The following is a 24,071-nucleotide window of genomic DNA, read 5'->3' on the forward strand; positions in this document are numbered from 1 at the left end:
ACGGTGTTCGGTGCCAGCGCTATCAGGTGGTGAAACTGGATATACCTGCCCTGAATTGGGTATGGTCGTAGGCTGATACGCCTTGTATACCGACAATGGTGCTGGTGTAAGAGGTGGTGATGCAGGCAGACTGTTCGGTGCCTGTGCGAAGGAAGGAGGCGGGTATTGTCTTGAATATCTCGATGCGTTCGTTTGTGTCGTTGGGTAGGTAGAAGGCGTGTTATGTGGTGGTGTAGATGGCAGTTGGGGAGACGCATTGCCAACCATCAAGCTTGCTGGAAGTGTGCTTAATGAAGCGGACTGTGTACGAGGAACGGGCGGCCTATACGAGTCGTGTGACTGTGGTAGCGCGGGTTGTGGAGACGTGCGAGGATGGTGGCTGACTTGCAGCGCAGCATCGATGTCTGCGGAGAGCTCTGCAAGGATATCATGTGGCGGTGGTGTCGCGTCGAGTTCGAAGATTGGAGGAGAATTTTGAGATAATGTGGTAGCTTCACTGGCGGTTGGTGGTGGGCTTGGGTGATTCTGCGGTGCTTGGTAGACTCCTTGGGGTCCTACAACATGTAGGTTATACGCCTCCTCTTTTGCCTCTGCATCATACCGTGTGCGTGATATAGTCTCGCCAGCAGAGTTGACTACTTGAAGTCTGCTCAGTCGCTGCTCTGGTACAGATGTTCCAAAGCCCTCTGGAGAGCTTTTTTCAGGGATCCGATGCGTAGTCCTAATATCAAGGAGCGGTGAACGAGCGCTGGACGTGTTCTTTGCTGGCACTTGCGCTACACATGGTCCTGGGACGCCAGGGTGGGCGTTTGGTGTTGAATAAGAAGCTGCACGCTCGTGGAGGGAAAGTGACGGAGCCGGCTCGGATGAAGGCTTCAAGTTCGAGAACTGCATTTGTGGATTGGATCCAGATTGAGGATCTGTGGGACTAGTACGTCTGCTGCTTGGGGCACTGGACATACGGTATCTGGAACGTGAATCCCTTGTATAAGCCGCTGCATTTGAGGAAGGTCCTGTGTGTTCCATGAGCGTCGAGGTCGCATGTTCCGCACGCGGGTGAGATGTTTTGATCTTCTGAGACTCTGGTGGACATAAGAAATCTGGTAACGATGCGCGGGAAATCCCTTGAACTCTTGGTAGCTCAGATGCGGACCGCGACCGGATGTGATTTCCTTCCGCTGTCGGTGGGGCCAGCGTGGTGGCTGAAGGAGGTTCCCGACCTGTCAACGTACGATAGCATCTTCGCTGTTCTTCGAAAGGAAGCCGGCTGACGAAAGCCGTTCGTAGAAACTTCCGTTCTATGAAATCTGGGTTCAAAAGACTGCGAATCGACTGTAGTTGATCTCCGTAGTGCTGGCACAAGAAGTGAATATCCTTCCGTGGTTCCCAAGCTAAGCCGCGAATCTGGCAAAAGTGAAGTAGGGTCCTGACGAGGTATAGCATGTTCAATCCGTAGAATGTCCTCAACACCCCATCGGTCCTAAGGCTCAGCAAGACGACGTTTTTGGCAAGGGTTCCGTTCGATGGAGTCTCGTATGAGCCTATGCACCGTTAGCCGGAGGTCAAAACAGGTTCGTGTACAACTGACCAGAGGGCACTAGGGTTACTTCTATTGTCGCTGGACCTTTACATCCTGCATCTAAAAAGCTAGGCCCAGTTTGTACCACCATCTTGGAAGGGAACAAAGGGTTCATGCCCTCAGGCAGTCGTATCCTGACGCTGTTAGCCAGTCGCCATTTGGAGAAAGTAGGCTCCTCTGTTATACCGTCGGTCGGACTCAAGCTTCTTCTTGATCCGGTTGTAGTCTTTATCGTCGTATGCAATGAATACATCCCGCATCTCGCATCCATGTCCTAGACAAAGCATCGCAAGCTCGCCCATGATGGCATAAGTGAACTTCTTGTTCTCAAACACTCGACGGACATAGCTGGCTGCCGCTAGTACATTTGCTTGAGGCGGTATCTGCATCTCGTTCCCTTGCCTGGTTTGTTGTTTTTCATGCCCAGCGACATCGTTGTGACCCATGTTGGTAATCGTGTTTTGCGATCCGATCCGATCAAAAGTGGCAATCGTCAGTACAGAACATAGGCAAGTTTCCAGATGAAGATGTGAAGGAATGAATAAAATCCGACAGGTGTATGCAGTCACACAAACAAGACTAAAGAATGATCGCGTAAGTTTCTAGCAAAGTGATGGGCCTAGGGCATCCTTTTGCAGCTCCGCCATCCTGGTGCACGAGTGGAGGATCGTACTGTAAGTGATTATGGCATCGTAAGGCTGGACGGCTCTCCTGATCCCGTATTCGAGATAATCTATATTCATGCTGATGGACTGTGAGCTCATTGGCTAAGATCCTGGTGAGAGCTGACAAGGACGCCCGCAAAGGCTGAGCCAAAAAGCTGAGAAGTGGACCCTCAACAAGGAAGTCGTAATCACTGAACAAAGTGGAGGTGAAATTCGTAACGGCGGGTCTTGGGCATTCCGACGATTCGTATGGTTGTCATACTATTTTCATCTCTGTTGTCGCTTTTCGGGCATTCTTGATTGAGGCTGAGTGAGTTAAATTTAGCATCGGATGGGTCGGCCAATCGTAACTAACAACGGATGCGGGTCGCCCGAGTACGAGCGAGTTCGAAACAAATGCTCGGCGCATGCGAACTTGTTTCGGGGAGGTACAGGCACATTCTTCGTATGAAATACTGTTGTTGGTGTTGTTGCGCGCTGGATAAAAGTACATCGGGTACGGAGATCATCCTGCAGGTACCATGCGCTTGGTATGCATCACTTGAGACAGGATACGCTGTAGATCTATTAATGCCCTCTTTTTGGCAGTAGCATACAAGTGTACGAACGAGTGTCGCTTCGGTGCGGATTGGGAACCGCTGATGGTGTTTGGTGTGGTAAAGAAAGGCGCTAAGCTTGGAACGCTGCAAACATGATGAAGGCCATTGCATTGTGAAAGAAAAGGCTGCACACCGCTGGTCATATGCTGGAGCTGCCACATGGCAGTCGACGCTAGATTGTCGACGTGCTCAGACACCGCCTCCTATATTCTGTAGTCAGCGCGATGTACGTATCGCAATGGTGGACCCTTCTCAGGTGGAATGGGATCTCGTACCTGACCTATCGACTGTGACAGTATAGTCGCCTGCAGCACGGTCTCTCTGCTTGTCGGCGAGCGCCTTTGACTTGAGAATGAAGTAGCCACTGCCGAGTGAAGCCAAAGAGACCAAAGTCATGTTGCGGGGACTGCAGGCGGTCAGTATCAGCTACATGTTCCAATGCTATGCATAAGCTCAAGCTAGACTTGTGCATAGCTCCCGACTTACGTGAGGAGTCTGGAGTAAGCCATGGTGTTTTGTCTGGGATGTTTTCAGCTGAGACGGGTATTGTGGAAGTAGGAAGCAGACTGGCAAGTTGACCAAGACGTGAAGAAGTTGTTGGGACAGCCGGAGCCCTTCCGGGACCGTCGTGTGATGTATTTCCCCTCTTGAGAGTGACGCAGCTAAAGCTTCCCCAGATCGGCTGTCGAATCCCTAGCCGTCGATTACCTCCGAGGCGGTATCCAATCAAACGTCGTCGCCGCCGATCTGCCACCGCCCCAGAAAAAGTTCAGCTTCCCAATCTAGCGCTGCGCGACAGCCCTCCGCCTCCACGGACAAGCAAACTTCACAATGCCTCTTCCAAAACGACAGACGATACCTGTAAAGGGCGCGAAATCTAGCGCGCCTACCACAGACGACTCGCGATTCGCAAACTTCGAAACCGACCCCAAGTTCAGACTCCCCTCGAAGAAGCACACCAAGACCAAGCTCGATCCCCGGTTCTCGCGACTACGGAGCGATCCAGACTTCTACAACAAGGCCACAGTCGACAAATATGGCAGAAAGGTATCCAAGGAAGCTGGCAAAAAGGCCATCGACAGGCTATATGACGCCGACAGCGATGACAAGGACGACGAAGATGAAGACGACGAAGACGACGGAGACGAGCTGGAGCTAGAGCGACCGGCTAACAAGAAACGGGACAAAGCGGTCAAGAAGGAAATGCAGAGGGTACAGCAAGAAGGCTTTGACCCCATCAGAGACGGTGGACTTGAGTCTTCATCGGACGAGAGCTCCAGCGAAGAAGAGGACGAGGTCGAACTGGAGGAGCAAACAGAGCTTGCCGGCGACGACAATGAAGTTCCGACAGGCGACATCTCTGCACGCTTGGCTGCTGTGAACATGGACTGGGACAACATACGGGCCACCGACATCATGGCTGTAGCAAACTCGTTCGTTCCGGCTGATGGGCGAATCCTCAACGTTGTCATATACCCTAGCGAGTTTGGTATGGAGCGCCTGCAGCGTGAGGAGATTGAGGGACCGCCCCGCGAGATCTTCGCATCCACGTCCAATAGAGACAAGAACAACATCGGCGTGCTTGACGACGACTCGGACATCTCGGACGCAGACGATGAGGAACAAAACAGGGCAGACTTGCAAGGAGACGAAACAGGCGAAGAATTCGACTCCACCAAACTGCGAGCCTACCAACTTGACAGGCTGCGATACTACTACGCCGTCATCACATGTTCCTCTGCCAATGTCGCAAAGTCCATCTACGACAATCTCGATGGCCGAGAATACCTGACGAGCGCCAACTTCTTCGACCTACGATTCGTTCCCGACGGCACAACCTTCGACCAAGATCCCCACGACGAATGCGCGAAGCTGCCGGACGGCTATAAACCCAACGAGTTCTCAACGGATGCACTTACACACTCAAAGGTCAAGTTGACCTGGGACGCTGACGACGCGACACGGAAGGAAGTGCAAAAGCGAGCTTTCTCCCGTAAGGAGATTGATGAGAACGAGCTGCAAGCATACCTGGGCACAGACGAGTCATCTTCCGAAGACGAGGAAGCAGCAGCAAAGGCAGACAAGGCCGCAAGTCTCAGGGCTGCTTTGGGACTGGAGGCTCCTGGCAAGTCTTCAAAAACGAAGAAAAAGACGTCTGCAAAGCGCGATCGCGACTTTCCAAAGCCAGATAGCGAGATGCAGATTACCTTCACAGGAGGACTATCCAATGGCGCTAGCAACGGCGACGTATTCGAGAACGAAATCCCACTGCAAGAGACTACAATGGAGAAGTACATTCGCAAAGAGAAGGAAAGGAAGGCGAAGCGTAAGGAGAGGTGGGAAGCCAAGAAGGCCGGCAGGGACCCTGATGCCCCAGTTGAGCAGGAGGCGGATGCGCCAGCGGATGCGAACGAAGACGATCCATTCAACGACCCGTTCTTTGCCTCTGATCCCGAAGAAGCTGCAAAGGCCGCCAAGCCCAAGTCGAAGAAGTCTGAGAAAGCAAAGAAGAAGGCAGAGCAAGAGCAGCAGGATCAGGCGGCCGCAGCTGAGCGCGCGAACCTGGAGCTGCTTATGGCAGACGAAGACGACTCCAAGCTGCGCCATTTCGACATGAATGAAATCGTCAAGTCGGAGAAGGCCAAGAAGAAGGGCAAGAAAGCCAAGAAGAACGCTCCCATCATAGAGGACAACTTCAAGATCGACACGACCGATCCTCGTTTTGCGAAGTTGTACGAAAGCCATGAGTTTGCTATCGATCCTACAAACCCTAGGTTCAAGGAGACGTCAGGTATGAAGGCGCTGCTAGAGGAGGGTCGCAAGAAGCGCAAACAAGGCAAGGATGGTGATGAGCCAGAACTTCAACGAGAGTCGAAGAAGTCCAAACAGGATGCTGCAGAGGGCGAGGATGATATCAAAAAGCTGGCTGCTCGCGTCAAGGCGAAGAGTAAGCAGAAATGAAGTAGGCTGTCTAAATAGTACTTGATACCCAGCGAACCAGCTTGCACTACACACAATGTATAAGATTCGTACACGAGACTTCGTGATTTGTTGTTCCAAGGTTTCCACATGAGTGACTCGCGAGCTTCGATGGCAGCACTTTCCTCAATTACTCTTGCCACGTGCGATAACATGTATGAGGCTTGACAAAATCGTCACTCAAGGTCATTCCAAACACATCGACCGCCTTTCCCTTTTACTCTTCTTGTCTCCACACCTACGTTTCATCCTACTATCTACGCACACATAGTCCACCCAAACCTCCCTCGAAAGCCTCTCACAATGCCCTGTTTGGGCAACTCAGACATCCTCATCCTATTGACTTAACGGTTTCAAAACGTCCAATTCCACACGCAACCCAGCTTTCGATTCGTTGCTCATGCATGGCACCACCATGGGTCACATTTGACAGCATAGCGGCCTGGAATGGGGATTGCGCCAATGGAGCAGAGCCAGACATCGCTGGTGTAGGAGTTAGAACCCCAGATTACTTCGTGTGGTATCAGTTTAACAATGTCGCAGGTCGTCCTGTCATTTGTCATCGCAAGCTTCATGACTACATTTGCCTCTATCCTCGTTATGCTTCTCGACCAAGCATTCGATACGAAGGGTCACTTCACGCCTCGAGCGCCGCTCACATACATCCGGGAGCGCTTCTTGGAGAATGAGTGGAAGAAGCATTACGCGTGGCGTCCATTCCTAGACCCACTCATAATTGGTTTCGGCGATCAGCAACTCATCACGGGCTACGCTGTACTTCTGAGTGGATGGATCAAAGTACGGTCGACGTCTCTTGATGTTGTTACCTACTGACAGTATACCTTCAGGTGGCGCAACGCTCATTTCGTGTCCAAGGTGCTCACTTCGTCCTTACCCTCTACATATGGGCTCTCTCATCGTCATCGCATCTCGCTGCTTTGATCACGCTCCGAAAGTACTTCCGTAAGTACAAGCTCATTGCAAAGATCCGCCTCGCGCTTGTCGTATGCTTCGCTCTATTTCTGCTTACATCCATGATCACCGCCATTGCGATGCCGCCCAATCTTATCGAAGACGAAGATGGTACATCTATACTGCGCAGTCGTGTACAAAGGCTGTCGTTCCTCGTACCACTATTTCTCATCCTAATCGGCTTCTCGACGGCATTAGTTTGCATCCTATACGACCCGGAAGGCAGAGGTCTGGACACACCATCGTCTTGTTCAGAGACTTCAATACAAGCCCTCGTACGCCGCTTGACCGACTCCACACAAAAGGAGAAAGGGTTTTCACCACGGTTCATATGTCCAGCGCGTCTTGGTCTGCGTCTCATATACTTTCTCTTCCTCAATCCAGCCATTGCATTCGTGGTGCAAATATTGCTCGCAATCTTGTCCGCTATCTTAGTCCTGACGCAGAAGTTCGCGGCACCTGAGGACCCGGCAAACTTCTGTGGTTTGCAGGATAAAGAGGAGAACGTTTGGGGATTCGGACAGACGTTGAGTGTGGTCATGCTTCTGCTACCAGCTATCACAGCATTGCAAACATACCTTGAAGCGCGACAGGATATCAAACAGGGATTCAGTAGAACGCACGACTGATAATCTGCATGTTACTGGCGAACAGGAGACTCCATAGACATCGGTACCAAAATCAAAGCATCATTTGCCGCCACAAATCTAGCCATACATGACGCTCTACAAATTCGCCTTCTTCTCGTCCTTTTCCCTAAGATACCTCACCGCAAACTCGATAGCTGCCTCATATCCATATACTCCCAAACCACAAATTACCGCTTCGGCCTTATCGCTCAGATAACTGTGATGTCTGAACGCCTCCCTCTTATGTATGTTACTGATGTGCACTTCAACAAAGGGTATTTCCACGCCGGCCAACGCGTCCCTCAATGCGACGCTGGTATGTGTGAGCGCGCCGGGGTTGATCACAACGAAGTCGACTTTGCCGCGTGCCTCGTGTATGCGATCAACGAGTACGCCTTCGTGGTTCGATTGAATGTGCGAAAAGTTCACGGATCGTTCGGTACATTGGGTATGCGCGGAGGTAATTACGTCTGAGAGAGATGTAGAGCCGTAGATTGTAGGTTCGCGCGTGCCGAGGAGGTTCAGGTTTGGACCGTTTATTAGGAGAATGGATTTGGGCATGTTGGGCTGTAAGTATGGAGGAGACGTCCTGAAACGGTAGCTTTTGATACGACCTGAGCCAATAAGCCAATATCGGTGCTTTTGAAACTGTGCTGATGTTGGGAGATATTGCGATAACACGACTGATCTGTCTTTCGTGTCGCGTATGGTCTCAGTGCACGCTCGTTCCGAGATTCCGGTGGCTTTCGGAAAGGGAAAAGTCCTTACCCCCACCCTTACGATCGGCCGTCTTGCTTCCAATCTCAAAGAATGACGTCCCACTTCCCTACATGTAGCTATCAGGACCCTTTCCGTTCCTAGCCGATACGGCTTTAGACGGATGATGTGCGACGCGATCGCTTCTGGCGCGTGTTGGTTCGCCATGGCGTTTCTGCCATGCCAATCTAGTATTCTTTGTATACACGACAACAGGCAATCAACATGACGGACATTTCAAGAGAAGAACTCGATGAGATCTACGCGTTTGCTGTCCAGTTGGGGCGGAAGGCGGGTAAGATGCTCATGGATGCCGCGCAATTGAGAATCGATGGTGGGAATGCGTCAGGCGAAGAGAAGGAACATGTTCAGAAAGAGAATGCTGTCGATTTGGTTACTGAGACGGACGAGGATGTTGAGGCATTTATCAAGAAGGCAATAGCTGAGAAGTACCCCAAGCACACGTATGTCTTCAATCTTCGATAACAGAAGTATATATTGATCGTTTACAGGTTTGTCGGCGAAGAATCGTATAGCAAAGGCTCCTCCCGCGACTACCTAATCGACGCCTCACCTACGTGGTGTGTCGACCCTCTCGACGGAACAGTAAACTATATCCACCTGTTCCCCATGTTCTGCGTGAGCATCGCCTTCATACACAAATCCAAACCGCTCATTGGCGTCATATACGCGCCCTTCACGAACCAATTCTTCTCGTCCTGCGCTGGTCGCGGCGCCTTCTACAACGAAACTCAACGTCTCCCGCTGGTGCGCAACCCCATACCACCCATGCCGGCAAAGGCGCCTAGTGGTTGTATCTTCTCATGTGAATGGGGCAAGGATAGAAGAGATACGCCAGATGGCAATATGCATCGCAAGATTGAGAGTTTTGTCAATATGGCGGCTGAGATTGGAGGAAGACAGGGGAGAGGAGGCATGGTTCATGGAGTTAGAAGTCTAGGAAGTGCAACACTAGATCTGGCATATGTTGCTATGGGAGCGTTTGATATCTGGTGGGAAGGAGGGTGTTGGGAATGGGATGTTGCGGCTGGCATTGCTATCTTACACGAAGCTGGAGGACTGGTCACGACGGCGAACCCCCCGGAGGATGAGGCCAATGCGCCTATTGAAGAAGTGAAGCTAGGGAGTCGGTTGTATTTGGCTATCAGACCCGCTGGACCATCGCCGACGGAAACAGGGCGACAGAGTCAAGAAAGGACAGTACGTGAGGTATGGCGGCGGGTCCGTAATCTCGACTATTCGCGACCTGGAGCGTAAATAGTTTTCGTATCACGCTTCGAGCTCATGGCCTGTGACAAGTATACGTAGATATGTTCAGTTCGATTAACGACTACAATCTTGCCTCGCTCAGCTTCCTGGCGATAGCTTCTTGCACCTTCTCAACTGGCAACTCAGCTACTGCCTTTCCGGTCCAATAGCGATCTTGTTCCAGTCCCTGGTATATTAATGCCTCCGTTCCCAGCACAATCTGCCAGTCATTCTGCTTTCCTACTTCCGCGATCTCCGTCCAAGTGGTCGGATGGTAACACATCTCTAGTAGCGCTCCCTTGTGTGGTTTCGCCAAAAAGCATTCAAGAACTTGCCGCGCCTCAATCTCAGCTGGTGTGACGGGTGTGAAGTTTGGTACGCAGGCTACGATTGCACCAACACCCTCTATACTCTGTGCTTGTGCGACGGTGGAAACGTGGACGAGAGAGTCGCCATAGCCGCGGGTTGTGCATTCGCTTATTACAGCTTCGACTTCTGATGGGTCCCGGTTGACCTGAGAGTTCACTATCAGCATCATCTTCAAACCTTGAATCTTTTGTAGTATAAAACTCACGAGATATATCGCGCTGGCCTTCATCCATTTTCTCAACGCGTAGACTGCGCTTCTTGCTGCACCGCCTCCGCCGATCACCAACGCTGGCCTGTTCTCAAACTTGGTTGGTTCTACGTTGTATGCGAACGCATCCCTTATGCCTATCACGTCGGTATTGGTACCCATGTATAACCGATTTCCAGAAGCGTCTTCTTGGATGAAGAGGGTATTTACTGCGCCTACATCCTGTCCCTCTTCTGTAAGACCATCAAGGTGTTTGAGTATCGCGACTTTGTGAGGCATTGTCACCGAAGCTCCGTAGAAATGAGGATGTCTGATCAGTTGTAGGAACAAGCTCATGTCTCTCGACTCCAAAGGATATTGTGCCCAGTTTAACCCTAGGTTGTCGTATACAGTCTTGTGTAATAAAGGCGACATCGAGTGTGCGATTGGGTGGCCGAAGAGGTAGCCATGGCGCTCGGTTTGCGATACCTCCGGTATGCTGGGTTCAGTGGACATGATGGTATGTAGGTGTCGTGTGTTGCGTGTCGGATATTCAGGGAATGGAATTGATGGTTGGTGAGGTTTGCCGAGTAATTGATAACTGATGCTGTTCCAGATGATGAGATATTGAAAGAATGATGCTGGTGGTAAAGCTCAAGGCGTGTTCTATCATGCCGTCTAACGCATGCGCCAATACCCCAGATTCAACGCGTTGGGAACCGGAAAAAGTCATGTCGCACGTGGAGAAGACGCGAGTCAAGCGTGTTGACGTTGATGCTACTGACCGGTGTTCTTCTGACTGCTACGCGATTCATCCAATCAGCGAGAAAGCTCCGGCCACTAAACCTCGCGTGTAAATGCGCTTCCGGACCCTGCGACATCACCAACCCTCTGGGTAATTCCATCACTTCCCGACTAGGAATGACTGGCGTGAAAACTCAGGTTCCCGGGTCCAGTCTGGGGTCGGCGAGAGCATGGCTTCTCCATGCGATCGCACAGTGTCCGATTCTTCCTGGGGTGCTTAGCGATTCTTCCGGGCCAAGGTCAGCATCAACCTCTCTACGAACCAGACGGCCAATGAGTGTGTGCGCGATTGTTTGACTCCTTCGTAGCTCATCTCCATGGGGTTTGTGGCGTTTTCTCCACATTCTCCGCAAAACAGCACGTTATCGGACTCATCTCGGCTAGGATATATAGGTGCAGACTGATCTTCATCTGTTGGATTGCTCTTTCATCTCGCCCAAGCCAAGCCTACTTGCCTGGCTGACGACCTCAATCTCTACTTCGGCACCAACAGAGACCAGCAACCTTGAAGTCTACAAGCACACCGATTCTTCGACTTCAACATGGGTCTCCTTACCCTCGTCGAGGACCGACCGACGCCCAAGGCTGTCTACAACTGGAGAGTCTACACAGCAGCATGTGTCGCATCATGGGCAGCGTGCATGATTGGTTACGACAGTGCCTTCATTGGCACGACACTGGCTCTACCATCTTTCGTTGAAGAATTTGGCTTCGCGGAGATGGATCCCGCAGACCTAAACCTCACCAAGGCCAACATCGTCTCGGTATACCAAGCTGGTGCTTTCTTCGGTGCTTTTGGAGCATATGCATCCAGTCACTACATCGGCAGGAGGAAGTCTCTTATTCTCTGGGTCCTCATAGTGAGTCACTCAATGCTTTCCTGATAGTAAGAGCGGTCACTGATACATTCAGTTCATCGTGGGCGCTGGTATGATGTTGGGTGCCAATGGCGACCGAGGTCTCGGTTTGATCATTGGTGGCCGTGTTCTAGCAGGCTTGGGGGTAGGTGGATGCAGTAACATGGTCCCAATCTATATCTCCGAACTGTCACCGCCAGCTGTTCGTGGACGACTTGTTGGTATCTACGAGCTCGGATGGCAGATGGGAGGTCTCGTTGGATTGTAAGTCAAGCACGATCATCATTCGCGAACAGCACACGCTAACTCGTAGATAGCTGGATCAACTATGGTCTCCAAGAGACCATGGCGCCTTCTCACAAGCAATGGATCATTCCTTTTGCCGTGCAACTCATTCCCGCTGGCTGCTTGTTGCTCGGTGCTTTCTGGATGAGAGAATCACCCCGATGGTGTTTGAGCAAGGGGAAGCGCGAGCAAGCGCTGAAGGATCTCTGCTGGATCCGCAACCTCCCCGAAGACCACCCATACATCATGGAAGAGCTTGAGGCTATAGATGCTCAAGTCGAACACGACAGACTTACCGTTGGACCCGGTTTCTGGAAGCCATTCCTTGCGCTTAAGCATCGCAAGGTACAATACCGCCTCTTCCTCGGCGGCATGCTGTTCCTTTGGCAGAACGGATCTGGTAAGCAATTGTCTCTTTAAAAACTGCATGTGAAACGTTTGCTGACTTTGTGTACCTTAATCAGGAATTAACGCGATCAACTACTACTCTCCAACCGTCTTCAAGAGTCTTGGCGTTACTGAAGGGTTCCTTACCACTGGTATCTTCGGTGTCGTCAAATGCGTTTTGACTTTTGTCTGGCTCATCTGGTTGATCGATCGTCTCGGTCGCACCAAGCTCCTTATGTATGGTGCTCTAGGTGGCTCTCTCTGCATGTGGTACATTGCTGCCTACATCAAGATCGCAGACCCCGCGAACAACCCTAACCCCTCAGGCAACCTCTCCTCCGGCGGTATCAGCGCAGTCTTCTTCTTCTACCTCTGGACTGCCTTTTACACCCCCTCATGGAACGGTACCCCATGGGTCATCAACTCCGAGATGTACAGCCAGCAGACCCGTTCTCTGGGTCAAGCTTTTGCTGCGGCTAACAACTGGTAAGTTTTCACTGTACGAAATGCCTGTAAGACATTTACTGATACCTTTGCAGGTTCTGGAACTTCATCATCTCAAGATTCACTCCTCAAATGTTTAGTGCCATGGGCTACGGAGTATACATGTTCTTCGCATCCCTTATGCTGCTCAGCATACCGTTCGTATTCTTCTTGATTCCTGAAACCAAGGGTATCCCACTCGAGCGCATGGACGAGCTCTTCACCATCAAGCCTGCATTCAAGGCACACGGCGTCCTGGTTGACAGGATGAAGGAGAACGAGGAAGTGAACCTCGTAATCAGGGATGAGAAGGCAAGGGCGGATGAACACAAAGAGATGGCTTAAGCGCTCGATTGTCTTGCACACGTGCAATGTCGTACATAGCAATGGAACAATCAATTTCACCAAAGCCACTCTCCAACCATACAAATCTGAGCTGCGAAGATCATTCGTCGTGATGTATCGCTTACGGATGTTTCAGCAGCCCAACAATAATGATAGAAAAAGCCTTCACAGTAGCTTGTGTACCGACGCTATGCTCAGAGACAGTCCATTCTACACGTTCGCGACAAAACCCCCCACCAAAATCATTGCCTAAGAAATCTCGGAGTATTTCGAGACGATAATTTGATTGCAACATACAAGTCGAATGAGTGACCACAGTGACATCATAGACCCTGCAGCATACAAAGTATTGTCACCTTTCACGGGATGACCATTGACACCTTCAGGATCAACGGCTATGTCGGCTACGAACCGCTCATCGTTACCAGCAGAAATAACGCCTTCGTCGCCATCTCCACATTCCTTCTGTGCCGAGCTCGCAGTGGTACCGCGGAAACAACAATCGGTGACCGAAGTGGCGCCGTGCTCGGGGTGTAAGTTCTTTTCCGCTCGGCTAGCGCCAAACCTCCATCTGCACCGACACCAGGGCGTGCTTTCCCACTGCTTGCGCCGGAACAGCACGGTTGCGAAAGGCACCGTCTCACATTTTCCAGCATTATTCCGGGGTATTCAGCATCCAGTATTCGCCGAGCTTGTCTGAATCAGTAGTATTTACCGCGTATTTACACGGTAGGAAGCGGTGGTGGAGGGTGTGTAGATCAAGATCTCGGACGGTTGTGAACGGTCTTAGATATACGTCAGTCACCTCATAGACGTCTTATCAGTCGAGTCACTGCAATTGCTAGCTTTGCAATCCTCAACTCTATAGTTTCGTCCTTACAATATCATACTATACACTACACAAAATTCCGCATCCTTCTTCCATCAGCATCACATCATGGCGTGCCGTCCGGGTATCTCGTCTATGTCTCTAGGCCGGTGCTACGCTGGCCACAGCCTCGAATACAAGCTCTCTATGGCTGCAAAACATGGATTAGAGGGCATCGAACTCTTCTACGAAGACTTGGTTGATCACTCCGGGTCCGACTCTCCGTCCGATCTCCTGGCAGGCGCTGCCTCGGTCCGTGACCTATGCTCTTCATTGGATCTTGAGATCATTTGTCTGCAGCCATTTATGCACTACGAGGGTCTCTTGGACAGGAAGCGACATGCTGAGCGGATCGAAGAGATGAAGCTTTGGATGCAATTGGCACATGTCCTCCAGACCGATATCGTGCAAGTGCCCTCAACCTTCCTTTCCCAGGACGAGTGTTCTTCCGATATCAACCTCATCGTAGGCGACCTTCAAGAGATCGCAGATCTAGGGTTACAGCAGACACCAATCATCCGATTCGCATACGAAAGTCTAAGTTGGGGAACACACGTTGACAAATGGGAGATGTGTTGGGACATCGTACAAAGCGTTGACCGACCGAATTTTGGCATCTGTTTGGACAGCTTCAACATCTTGGGCAGGATATATGCAGACCCCACCTCGGAAACTGGAAAGGTCGCAGGTGCCGATCAGGAAGTTCGCGAGTCAATACAGCGGCTGGTCACGCAGATCAAGCCTCATAAAGAGAAGATCTTCTTCATCCAGATTGTCGATGCTGAGCGTCTCGAACAACCTCTGCGACCTGGTCACCCTTTCTATAATGCTGAACAACCGGCACGCATGTCTTGGAGCAGAAATTGCAGGCTGTTTTATGGCGAGAGTAGCCGTGGAGCGTACTTGCCTGTCAAAGATGTCGCACACGCTATCATCAAGGACATCGGCTTTGACGGCTGGGTCAGCATGGAATTGTTCAATCGAGTCATGAACAGTGAGGATCATGGAGTTGTCGAAGAGCTCGCGGAGCGTGCTGCGAATGCGTGGTTATCCATGTGCTATGATTTGCAACTTGATCCAGGAGTGAGATGTGATGGGTCGAAATCAGTGGGTAAAACGCGTAACGAAGTCAATAGGACTGAACAAGCCGAGTATGCGCGGTTGTAAGGTCGGAGCTGATATTTTGTTTGATTTGACAACCTATATTGTTTTGGCGTTTTGGTGGTTCGAACGTAGAAGATACCCAACAATCAAGCATCGTTCTTAAGCGTCTCGAGCATGATATGAAGCACGCACATCTCGGCTGTACGCTCGGATCAAATCTCATCTAGGGGCTACTTTTGGTCTCATCCAGCATCATAAAATGTGTTCAACGGAAATTGGGGAGATTCCTCGCTGTTGTCTGCGCCCATGTTCGACGCGGTAGGCATGAACCGCCCAGGGTCCGCTGCTAAAAGGTCGGCCATGCTGACTTCTGACGAGAAACCTAGGTTCTCCATGAACTGCGGCTGGTTCTGCAGTTTTTTGGCACCGTGTTTCGAAGCGAAGTCATCGAGAAAGCTTCCCAAGTCACCAGACACCAAAGCATTATAGGGATCATGGGGATCGAAGATTGGTCCTGCCATCCCGAAGTCGAATAAGTTTGGTTCAAATGGCGGTACACTATGTCCTTGGTGATTGCTATCCATGTCTGGTAGTGTGCCATGAACCATACTAGAAGGGTCAGGTGGTTGCTGGTATCGTTCAACGAACGGGCCACGAAGTTGTGGTACAAGAGGTTGGGGAGAGGTCTGTAAAGTCCCAGGATTTTCTGAAGATGTATCTCTTCGGCTAATAGATACCGATCTTAAACCTGTTGATGCTCCTTCTGAAGGCTCATAGGATGATTGGCCGAGCGCGGCAAACAATTCTCGAATCCGGGTGTGAGTCGGTTGATCTAGGTTTAAACTAGCGGTACTTCTCCTGATACTTTGTAATAGGCAAGCAATGATCGCTGGCATTCTCGTGGCTCCAAGTTGCCGTTGCAGTACGCTCAACATATCTAAGATCTGCTGAAGCCATGCCTGTGAGGGGACAAGCGTGAACGCAGTAACAAGATATGTGAATCGCAAGAGTAACGCGGGCGGCGTTGCTGGAGTAAAGGCAGAGTCTTTCCGGATGTATTCAAGTTTCTGTGGTAGTGCCGATTTCCACATCTCAAGCCGACCGATCATCTCATGTAGGAAATTTGGTGCTGTCTGCTCCCTAGAGGTACACCCGAGAATATCAACCAACTCCAAGAGAGCGTTGAAGGTACTCAAGGCAAGTGTTGGAGAATTCGACCGACGCGTTGGATCAAGATTAAGATGCCCACTCCACGGCTGCCATTCTTCCATTCCATCCTCTTCTATCTTGCCCATCCACGACAGTTCAGCCCTGTCGAGATAAGGACGTCGTTTCAAATGTAGAGAAAGGAGACTGTCAAGTACGAAACAACCAGACATGACATGCTTTCGTCGAGACGCAGCTACATCCGATGTTTCAGCAAGCATGAGTGATATTCGCAAAGCAGCGCCAACTAGATGCCAAGAAGCATCAAAAAGTCTTCTGTTGATGTTGAATAAGGCCAGATTAAGAAGAGCCTTCACGTGATCCAACTCGAAGTTGCCTAACTCGTCAGGGATGAGCTGTCTAGCAATATTGTAAAGCTTGATTGGCGACCATGCACGGTAGCTTTCTCCAGTGACATTGTTGTCGTCCTGCGAGGAACCCACTGCGAACATGCTCCACATCTCGGCATGACTTCCCGAGCTCGACATATCGCAGGAAAGGGCCAGTCCTCGTTCCGGATAAGAATACGATAGCTTCAGGATCTCAAGCTTGTCTGCGATAGGAAGCCAGCATTGCGTATAAGTACAGTATATCTCGATCAGCCGCCAGCAGTCGCCAGGTAACGGTGTAAGAGACGAAGAGCCCGTAGACTGTTGCAGACTAGGGGAATGGAGATCCGGTATCGAAGGTGGACCCATCTCTTGGGACATGTAACTTGCACCGCTTTGCCACGAAGCCTGCTAATGTCAGCGTTTATCATTATTCCAATCTGGAACTAATACCGAATGCTGAGACTGAGGTTTTGGTGTCATCTGAAGAAGTGTTGCATCCTCGGTATCGACCTCACTGTCATCGTCGGAGCTTGGCAGTCTGTCTTCGCTTGCCCCTATCTGCTCTCCAGATAATGCTTTGGTGACGTCCCGACAAAATCTGCTCTTGGTCCAGCTCTTGTGTAAACGGTTTGATTCTTTAGTACCCCTTGCTAGCAAGACTGTATTCCTTTGGGCTAACTGGTCGTGTACCAAAGACTCGATTTCAGTGTTTTGTTGGAAGATGAAGGCCAATGTCATTTCAAGGGTGCGTATGTACCCAGGTTGTAGTCCTCGTTTCTTAGGATTTGATGTATAGGTACAAATGCGCCTAGCCTGCAAGCAGGGAGAGCAGTTGGGCTGATTTGCATCACACTTCTCGCGAGCGTTGCGGCATTGATCGCACGCTCTTGATACCCGAAATCGTTTTACCGGTACATCTTGTGTGGCCTGGCGGCGTTTTTCCTGGGGTTGCAAAGACATAGGTCGGACAGCTCTTCTTTCGCGTCGCAAAAAGAGCGAAGCAGCGCCTCATGGAGCCTTGCCAAAGGAATGGATTGAAGATCGTACGGGCACTGGGTATCCAGACATCTTTCGTCCAAGTAGCTTACGAAAGAAGCCATCGAGCTTACCGAGTGAGGCAGTGGAGAAGCTGGGGAAGCGTCTGTGCAGGAGGATAAAGTTTTACCCCCGAGGAAAAGCGGGGCGGACCGACATCACGTGCTTCGCTAAGACACCTGTCGCTGCCAATTGCAACGCCATGCTGTGCTTCATGCTGTTGACACCTCGAGACAATTTCGGATCGCAAATTCTGTAAGCGATGGCTTCCGTGACGGTTGGTACCAAGCGTTCATTTGCCGCAATGAACACTGAAACCGGAGCGAAGGATGGACGCTCTTCTCTGCCAACACCATCTCCGCCTGCGTCCAAACAGCGAAGTTTACCGAATTCGGCAAGGTCAACACCGGCACCCTCACAGTATGAATGCCGGAGAGTATTTGACTCCAGAGCGTCTATCGTGCTCATTGGGATGCATGGAACAGGCAAAGCAACGTTGGCTATGATGGCTTCGGTAGCCTGTCAGCGAAGGGTCATCGACATGGAGAGTGTCTTCCACTCTGCAACAGGCTTCTCGACCACTGCATATCGCAAACAATTTGGATCTTCAAACCGCAGTCTCAGGCAAGAAGAGATCTTACGCGACACACTGAAAACTTATAGCAGAGGCGCCATCATCGTCTGCAACGGAGGTTTTCCGTTGGATAGCAGCAGCCAAGCTCTGCTGCACGAATTTTCGGCATCTCACCCAGTCATTCACATTACACGCGACGTGCGTAGTGTACGAGAGTATCTTGACACGGACGAATCGAAAGTTCGAGAGCTGCTTGCTCTTAGCACTCCGGTTTTCCGACGGTGCTCGAACTATGAGTTCTACAACATCTCCGAAACGAATGCAGCCCATCTCTCAGTTGCACCTGCACATCAGCCCTCTGTTCCTGCTTTCTTGACTCTGAAACGAGCCGAGAGAACGTTTTTCAAATTTCTGGCTTTGATACTATCTCCCCAAAACACACACCGGAAGATCAAAAGCGATGCGCCCACGCTAGACCCTGGCCACTTTCCACTGTCCTACGTCGATTTGGAGCTGAGAAATTATACTTGTGCTGTCCAAGTACAACTATCCGATCTTACGCCGGAGGAAGTCGATATTGAAGAGCTGGAGTTTGGCTGCGATGCATTTGAGATTGTCACCGAACCAACACAGCTTACGGCGGATCACGCTGAAAACATCAGCAAGAGCATATTTAGAGTCCGGAGGAGTACCGTGACTCCGATTATCTTCCACGTCATGCCGCCTTCAACACGCGCCAGCCATTCCACATCTTCTTATTTGGCGAACTTATGGTATGGCCTACGGATGGCGCCTGAGTTCGCCACTGTTGATCTGACAATGGACGAGGAACTCATTCGAGCGATTGTTGCGTCGAGAGGATCAACAAAGATAATTGGCCATCTGCACGCAGCTATGGATTGGTACGATGTTTTCTGGCTCGAGAAGTACGACACTGCAATGCGCTTAGGTTGTAGCCTTGTACGCTTTACCAGGCCGGCAAACTTTATGGATGACAATGCCGCGATCCAATCATTCCGCAATACCATATACGCCAAGTCACAGAGGATACCCATGATATGCTACAACACTGGACGCGCAGGTCGTCGTTCCGCTTGCTTCAACCAGGTTCTTACTCCTGTAATACCAGAAAAGCTTCGAAAAAGTGCAAACTTCGAGATCAGAGCGCAAGAGAACCCAGAAACTTCGTGGCTTACTGTAACAGAGGCGACGCATATTCTCTACGCGTCTTTCACGTACGATCCTATGGAGTTTTACATCATCGGCGCGGCAGCAGGGTATAGCTTGAGCCCAGCTATGCACAACGCGGCATACCGAGCCTGCGGCATGCCTCATCATTTCGATCGCCTTCAAACTGCGACACTGGACGAGAACATAAGGGAGTTGTTGCGGAAACCGAACTTTGGTGGTACTGCAGTCAGCCAGCCTTTCAAAGTGGATGCTATTGCACTTACTCACTCCCTGAGTCGACATGCCCGAGCGATTGGAGCCATCAACACGCTCCTTCCAATCCGTCATCTTAACAGCGATGGAAGCATACCCGATGCGGATGGTGTTGAGCTCTACCAAGAACGAAACCAATCTGGGCCTGTCAAAGCACTGTTCGGCGATAATACTGACTGGATAGGCATAAGATCCTGTATACGAAGGGGGCTCTCTCCAGCTAACGCTGTTCGGCCCACTACCACCTCTAGCCTCGTTATTGGGTCAGGAGGAATGGCCAGAGCAGCGATCTATGCCATGCTACAGCTTGGAATCAAGAACATTGTCATCTTCAACCGAACAGTCCCGAATGCACGGAAACTAGTCAACTACTTCTCTCAGCTAGCTGCGAGCCCTTCGGCAGCCAAGCTCTTCCCATCATTCGTCCAAGGATCACAACCCACATTCCGCATACTCGAATCTAGGACTGAAGCCTGGCCAAGCGATCTCCGCGCACCCACTGTCATTGTTTCCTGCATACCCACGCACGCGGTTGGCGAAGAGCCATCACCCAATTTCACGCTTCCCCTTCACTGGATGCAGTCACCATCAGGTGGTGTAGTCATTGAGCTCGCTTATCGTACCCTCAATACGCCCTTGACGAAACAAGTTCGTGAAGAAGCATCGGCCTCTTGGATCTGTCTGGACGGCCTTGACCTATTACCTGAACAAGGATTCGCGCAATTCGAACTTTTCACAGGAAAGAGAGCTCCGCGCAGAATCATGCGGGAAGAGGTATTGAAATGCTGGACCGACGAGCAAGGACGATCAAACCCTAATATGGTCCGAACACGACTCGAAGCCATGGCAGACGAACAAGAGCCATGAAAACATGATTCTGGATGTTTTTGAGGTCTTGAGCTTCATATGAACATAGAATACCATGGAGGTACACATCAGCGCAGGCCAGCCTTTGGTAGTGCTGCGCAAGCTGGCTTCATCTCAACCCAAAAACGATGGGCATATATTGAATGTGGTTGCAAGGACACAAGCCAACGGAAACGATCTGCGGTCCCAATTGCACACTCTGCTTCATTCTGTTCTCTTCCTCAGTTTATGTTGCTACTCCACGGAAGATGGCTGTCGATGCTCTTCCCCAAGAGTTTCCTAGCTCAGTCGTGGAATACCTTGATGGTGTTGAACGAGGAATATTCACCTAGTTTCCCCCAAACCGAAGATCAGCTTTTTGCTGCCATTGCAGTTCCCAGATATATAGACGAAATCTATATTGCAGAAAGTATAAGGAGTCAGCCTCCATCGTCTCCAACCCCTTCTTTTTGCACCAAGAGGACATCCGCATACCTACTTCGGTACAAATCAGCCACAGAACAGACGTTCATGGATGAGGAAAGCAGGATGCGACAGTCGTCCTCGGGCTTCTTGTATCTGTTGCCGTCATGGTTCGCCCAGCATTCGACGGTGATAGTGAATACTATGAAAACAACGGTGGCTTTTTCAGTAGCCGGATCAGCAGTCACTGTGGCTGCTTCCGCCTCGAGACACTTCAGTTGGTTATGGCGTTAGAACAAGGTAGAAGGAATCAAAGTGAAGCACAGATCACCAAGGCTTTGCATTTGTCATCTGAAAGTATAGAATAGAATTAAGAGCAGCATCACGCCGCCCTCTTGAACAGAAAGAATAATAATAGTCTACACAAGAGAATACAAAGAGGTGCCGAAAAAGGATGTCGGTCTATACACTCTAAACTTCGCTACAATAAGCCATGCATCGATTAGAAGTTCATCAAGTCTGTTTTGACGTTAGCTTAGTCACATTCAAGGAAAGTGAGCAACGAAATAACATACCTCGTCCAAAAAGTGCTCTCTTAGTCCAGTCCATAGCAAGCAAACACCTCGTCCTGAAGCTCACACTCTGTGCAAAGTACACACCTCTCCACAGGTAGACGGCCAACAGACCACCGCTCAGGCCATAGCCGTTGTAGTCGAAGATAGCTGCATTGCCAATGTAGGCCAAGCTACCAAGATGCTTGTACTCGAACGCCTTGTATACTGCATCGTCTAGGTCGCCGTAGTCAACGTTGTTGAGTGCCATGCCAGGGGCTGCCTGAGCGATCTTGTTGAACTTGCGGCCGAGGTATTCACCCTGCTGGTTGGCACGTTGAGCGGTGGCGGGTAGGGATGTGAGCTTCGAGTCAATCTGGAAGAGAAGCTCTCTAAGCTCGCCAAAGTCTAGAGTACCAGACTTGTCCTTGTCATACTGTTCGAATAGCTTGTCCAGGCGGCGAAGGTGATTTGCTGCCTGTGGGAAGCGCTGCTTGACGCGCTTGGCAATGCCGCGCCAGTCTGAGTACGAAATCTGCAGCTTCTCGGGGTCCTTACCCTTCTCCCAGGCGGTGGTGCGGAGGAAGTTTACGATGTGGTCAGAGACGTTGTTTTGGACAGTCGCGCAGTCACCAATAGCGTATACATCGCCGAGGGGTGAACCGTTTAGACGAAGGTGTGTATCGGTTTCGAGGGCATGCTTGTTGTTCTGGCCGTCAAGTTTAGCAGCGAGACGCTTGCAAAGGTCTGTCTGTGCAACACCGGTTGACCAAAGACAGAAGCCCATTGGAATCTCCTTAACTACCACCTTGCCATTTTCATCCTTTTGTGAGAAGAGGATCTTGTCTGACTGGACCTCCTTCACGCGCGAATTTGTGAGAATATCAACAGAGTCGTGTGCGAATCGTTGCTCAGCGTACTGGGACAGCGCCTCTTCGTAGGTGTTCAGGATATGACTGCGGGATTGGATGACGTGGACGGAGATTTCGTTGCGAAGAAGTCTTGGGTAGAGCTTGCAGAGGTCCTCGTTGAGCATGTCGAAGAGCTCAGCTGCGAATTCTACTCCAGTGGGTCCACCACCACAAACCACAAACGACAGGAGCCTTCGCCTCTCCTCGTCAGATGTTGTAGGTAAGCATGCGTGTTCAAGATTCTTTACGACCTGGTTGCGAATGAGTCTAGCATCGCTGATATCCTTGAGGAAGTGGCAGTGCTCAAGACCCTTGACGCCGTGGGAGTTTGAGACAGATCCGACGCCAACAACCAGCTTATCGTAAGGGACGTAGAATCTTTGCTCCTGACCATGGGCATCGACAGCTGAGCATTCGATGAGCTTCTCGGAGAACTCGACGTCTTCGGCCTTGGCCTTGAGGAAATGCCCGCGCACCCTTCGCACAATTTTTCGGACTGGTTCGACAAGGGATCGCAGCTCCAGTGTTCCTACGGTGGCAGACGGCAGCATAGGTGTGAAGAGGAAGGTGTTGGACGGTGATATAACAACAACGTGGTAGTCATCCTGGTTCAATTGCTTCAGGAGGGCCACGCTGCCCCAGCCCGTACCCAATATGACCAACTTTGGCTTGTGCTTGAGCTTCTTATTCTCAGGACATTCATCGTCGTCTACGAAGTGGTCGGCGATTGGCAGGTTCTTTGGTCCTCCTCTCCTCGGGCTGAGTGCGAGTTCTGAGACGGGAATGTCGGTCGCGATGGGGTCTTCGTTGTATGTGTAGGCGTCGTAGACGAAGAAGGCGATGACCAGAACACCGCTAACGGCGACGAAAGAGCCAAGCATTGCTGCTGTTCTGTAGGCATAGCGAGCAAAACGCGATCGCGGAACATCTAGAGGTTTTGTGGAGGCGGTTCTTATCGCCGTGGTGGTGGGGGTTTGCTTGCTCAATTGTGAGGTTTGTAGGGCAGCGCGTCTCGAAGCAGAGGCTGGACTGCCATTGCTAAAGGAAGCGCGGAATTGTGCGGGCGTCGCTCGGGGCAATCTTCTGCAGAGAAGTGAGGCTCTAGAAGATGCATTGTATCCGCGTGATAGCGACGCGGCTTGTCGTGGTAGCATTGCGGGAACTCAGAGCTCTCGCGGAGCAGCTGGAAGCGGGAGAGGAAGCTGGGGCGGACAGGAATGGCGGGCAGGATGCGCCTGCGTGAGGTATGCGAGCAATTGACTCAACAATCGCAAAATTAGAGTTGAAATATCATAGGTAGATAGGACAAGCGAATGTACTATACAAGTGTGACGGGTGCATTGGAACAGGGTAGGCGTCTAGGGAAGCGCGGAAATGTTAGTCGGCATGCTCAGCGTTACGTCACCATGGCAGATCGGAGCGTCGCGGGCCATCCCTGCATCGTACAACCAAGCTTCCATCGGCCCCAGTAAACGCGTGCTTGTAACGTGCCGCGTCAGAACTGTATTATTTTGTTGTCTTCACGACGCTAGTATAGGTTGAAAGGTTGACTGTAATCAAACAACATGTATCCCACAAACTGCGATCTGAACCGTGTCAATCATAAATGCCCA

General features: G+C 50.9%; 9 protein-coding genes across 9 annotated transcripts; 6 read left to right on the plus strand and 3 right to left on the minus strand.

Annotated features, from left to right (window-relative positions):
* Positions 1-3,674: 3,674 nt before the first annotated feature.
* Positions 3,675-5,804, plus strand: J4E82_003982 (uncharacterized protein; the record flags this gene model as incomplete). The annotated part of the gene is made up of 1 exon (XM_051730265.1): positions 3,675-5,804. The coding sequence occupies one exon, from the start codon at positions 3,675-3,677 to the stop codon at positions 5,802-5,804; it is 2,130 nt and encodes a 709-aa protein (XP_051589893.1).
* Positions 5,805-6,237: 433 nt separating this feature from the next.
* On the plus strand, positions 6,238-7,423 carry J4E82_003983 (uncharacterized protein; the record flags this gene model as incomplete). Its single annotated transcript, XM_051730266.1, has 4 exons — positions 6,238-6,241; positions 6,294-6,310; positions 6,366-6,620; positions 6,671-7,423. 4 exons carry the CDS (start codon positions 6,238-6,240, stop codon positions 7,421-7,423), a joined length of 1,029 nt encoding a protein of 342 aa, XP_051589894.1.
* A 96-nt stretch (positions 7,424-7,519) lies between these two features.
* Positions 7,520-7,984, minus strand: J4E82_003984 (uncharacterized protein; the record flags this gene model as incomplete). Its single annotated transcript, XM_051730267.1, has 1 exon — positions 7,520-7,984. The coding sequence occupies one exon, from the start codon at positions 7,982-7,984 to the stop codon at positions 7,520-7,522; it is 465 nt and encodes a 154-aa protein (XP_051589895.1).
* A 420-nt stretch (positions 7,985-8,404) lies between these two features.
* On the plus strand, positions 8,405-9,457 carry J4E82_003985 (uncharacterized protein; the record flags this gene model as incomplete). The annotated part of the gene is made up of 2 exons (XM_051730268.1): positions 8,405-8,643; positions 8,692-9,457. The coding sequence occupies 2 exons, from the start codon at positions 8,405-8,407 to the stop codon at positions 9,455-9,457; spliced, it is 1,005 nt and encodes a 334-aa protein (XP_051589896.1).
* Positions 9,458-9,530: 73 nt separating this feature from the next.
* On the minus strand, positions 9,531-10,520 carry QA3 (Quinate dehydrogenase; the record flags this gene model as incomplete). The annotated part of the gene is made up of 2 exons (XM_051730269.1): positions 9,531-9,962; positions 10,023-10,520. 2 exons carry the CDS (start codon positions 10,518-10,520, stop codon positions 9,531-9,533), a joined length of 930 nt encoding a protein of 309 aa, XP_051589897.1.
* Positions 10,521-11,350: 830 nt separating this feature from the next.
* J4E82_003987 (uncharacterized protein) lies at positions 11,351-13,165 on the plus strand (the record flags this gene model as incomplete). Its single annotated transcript, XM_051730270.1, has 5 exons — positions 11,351-11,668; positions 11,721-11,929; positions 11,983-12,350; positions 12,415-12,823; positions 12,877-13,165. The coding sequence occupies 5 exons, from the start codon at positions 11,351-11,353 to the stop codon at positions 13,163-13,165; spliced, it is 1,593 nt and encodes a 530-aa protein (XP_051589898.1).
* A 937-nt stretch (positions 13,166-14,102) lies between these two features.
* Positions 14,103-15,200, plus strand: J4E82_003988 (uncharacterized protein; the record flags this gene model as incomplete). Its single annotated transcript, XM_051730271.1, has 1 exon — positions 14,103-15,200. One exon carries the CDS (start codon positions 14,103-14,105, stop codon positions 15,198-15,200), a length of 1,098 nt encoding a protein of 365 aa, XP_051589899.1.
* Positions 15,201-18,014: 2,814 nt separating this feature from the next.
* J4E82_003989 (uncharacterized protein) lies at positions 18,015-20,594 on the plus strand (the record flags this gene model as incomplete). The annotated part of the gene is made up of 1 exon (XM_051730272.1): positions 18,015-20,594. The coding sequence occupies one exon, from the start codon at positions 18,015-18,017 to the stop codon at positions 20,592-20,594; it is 2,580 nt and encodes an 859-aa protein (XP_051589900.1).
* Positions 20,595-21,498: 904 nt separating this feature from the next.
* J4E82_003990 (uncharacterized protein) lies at positions 21,499-23,612 on the minus strand (the record flags this gene model as incomplete). Its single annotated transcript, XM_051730273.1, has 2 exons — positions 21,499-21,515; positions 21,572-23,612. 2 exons carry the CDS (start codon positions 23,610-23,612, stop codon positions 21,499-21,501), a joined length of 2,058 nt encoding a protein of 685 aa, XP_051589901.1.
* Between the last annotated feature and the right edge of the window lie 459 nt (positions 23,613-24,071).

This window comes from Alternaria postmessia (genome assembly GCF_024291825.1).
Source record: "Alternaria postmessia strain BMP 2775 chromosome Unknown scaffold_18, whole genome shotgun sequence".
NCBI lineage: Eukaryota > Fungi > Ascomycota > Dothideomycetes > Pleosporales > Pleosporaceae > Alternaria > Alternaria postmessia.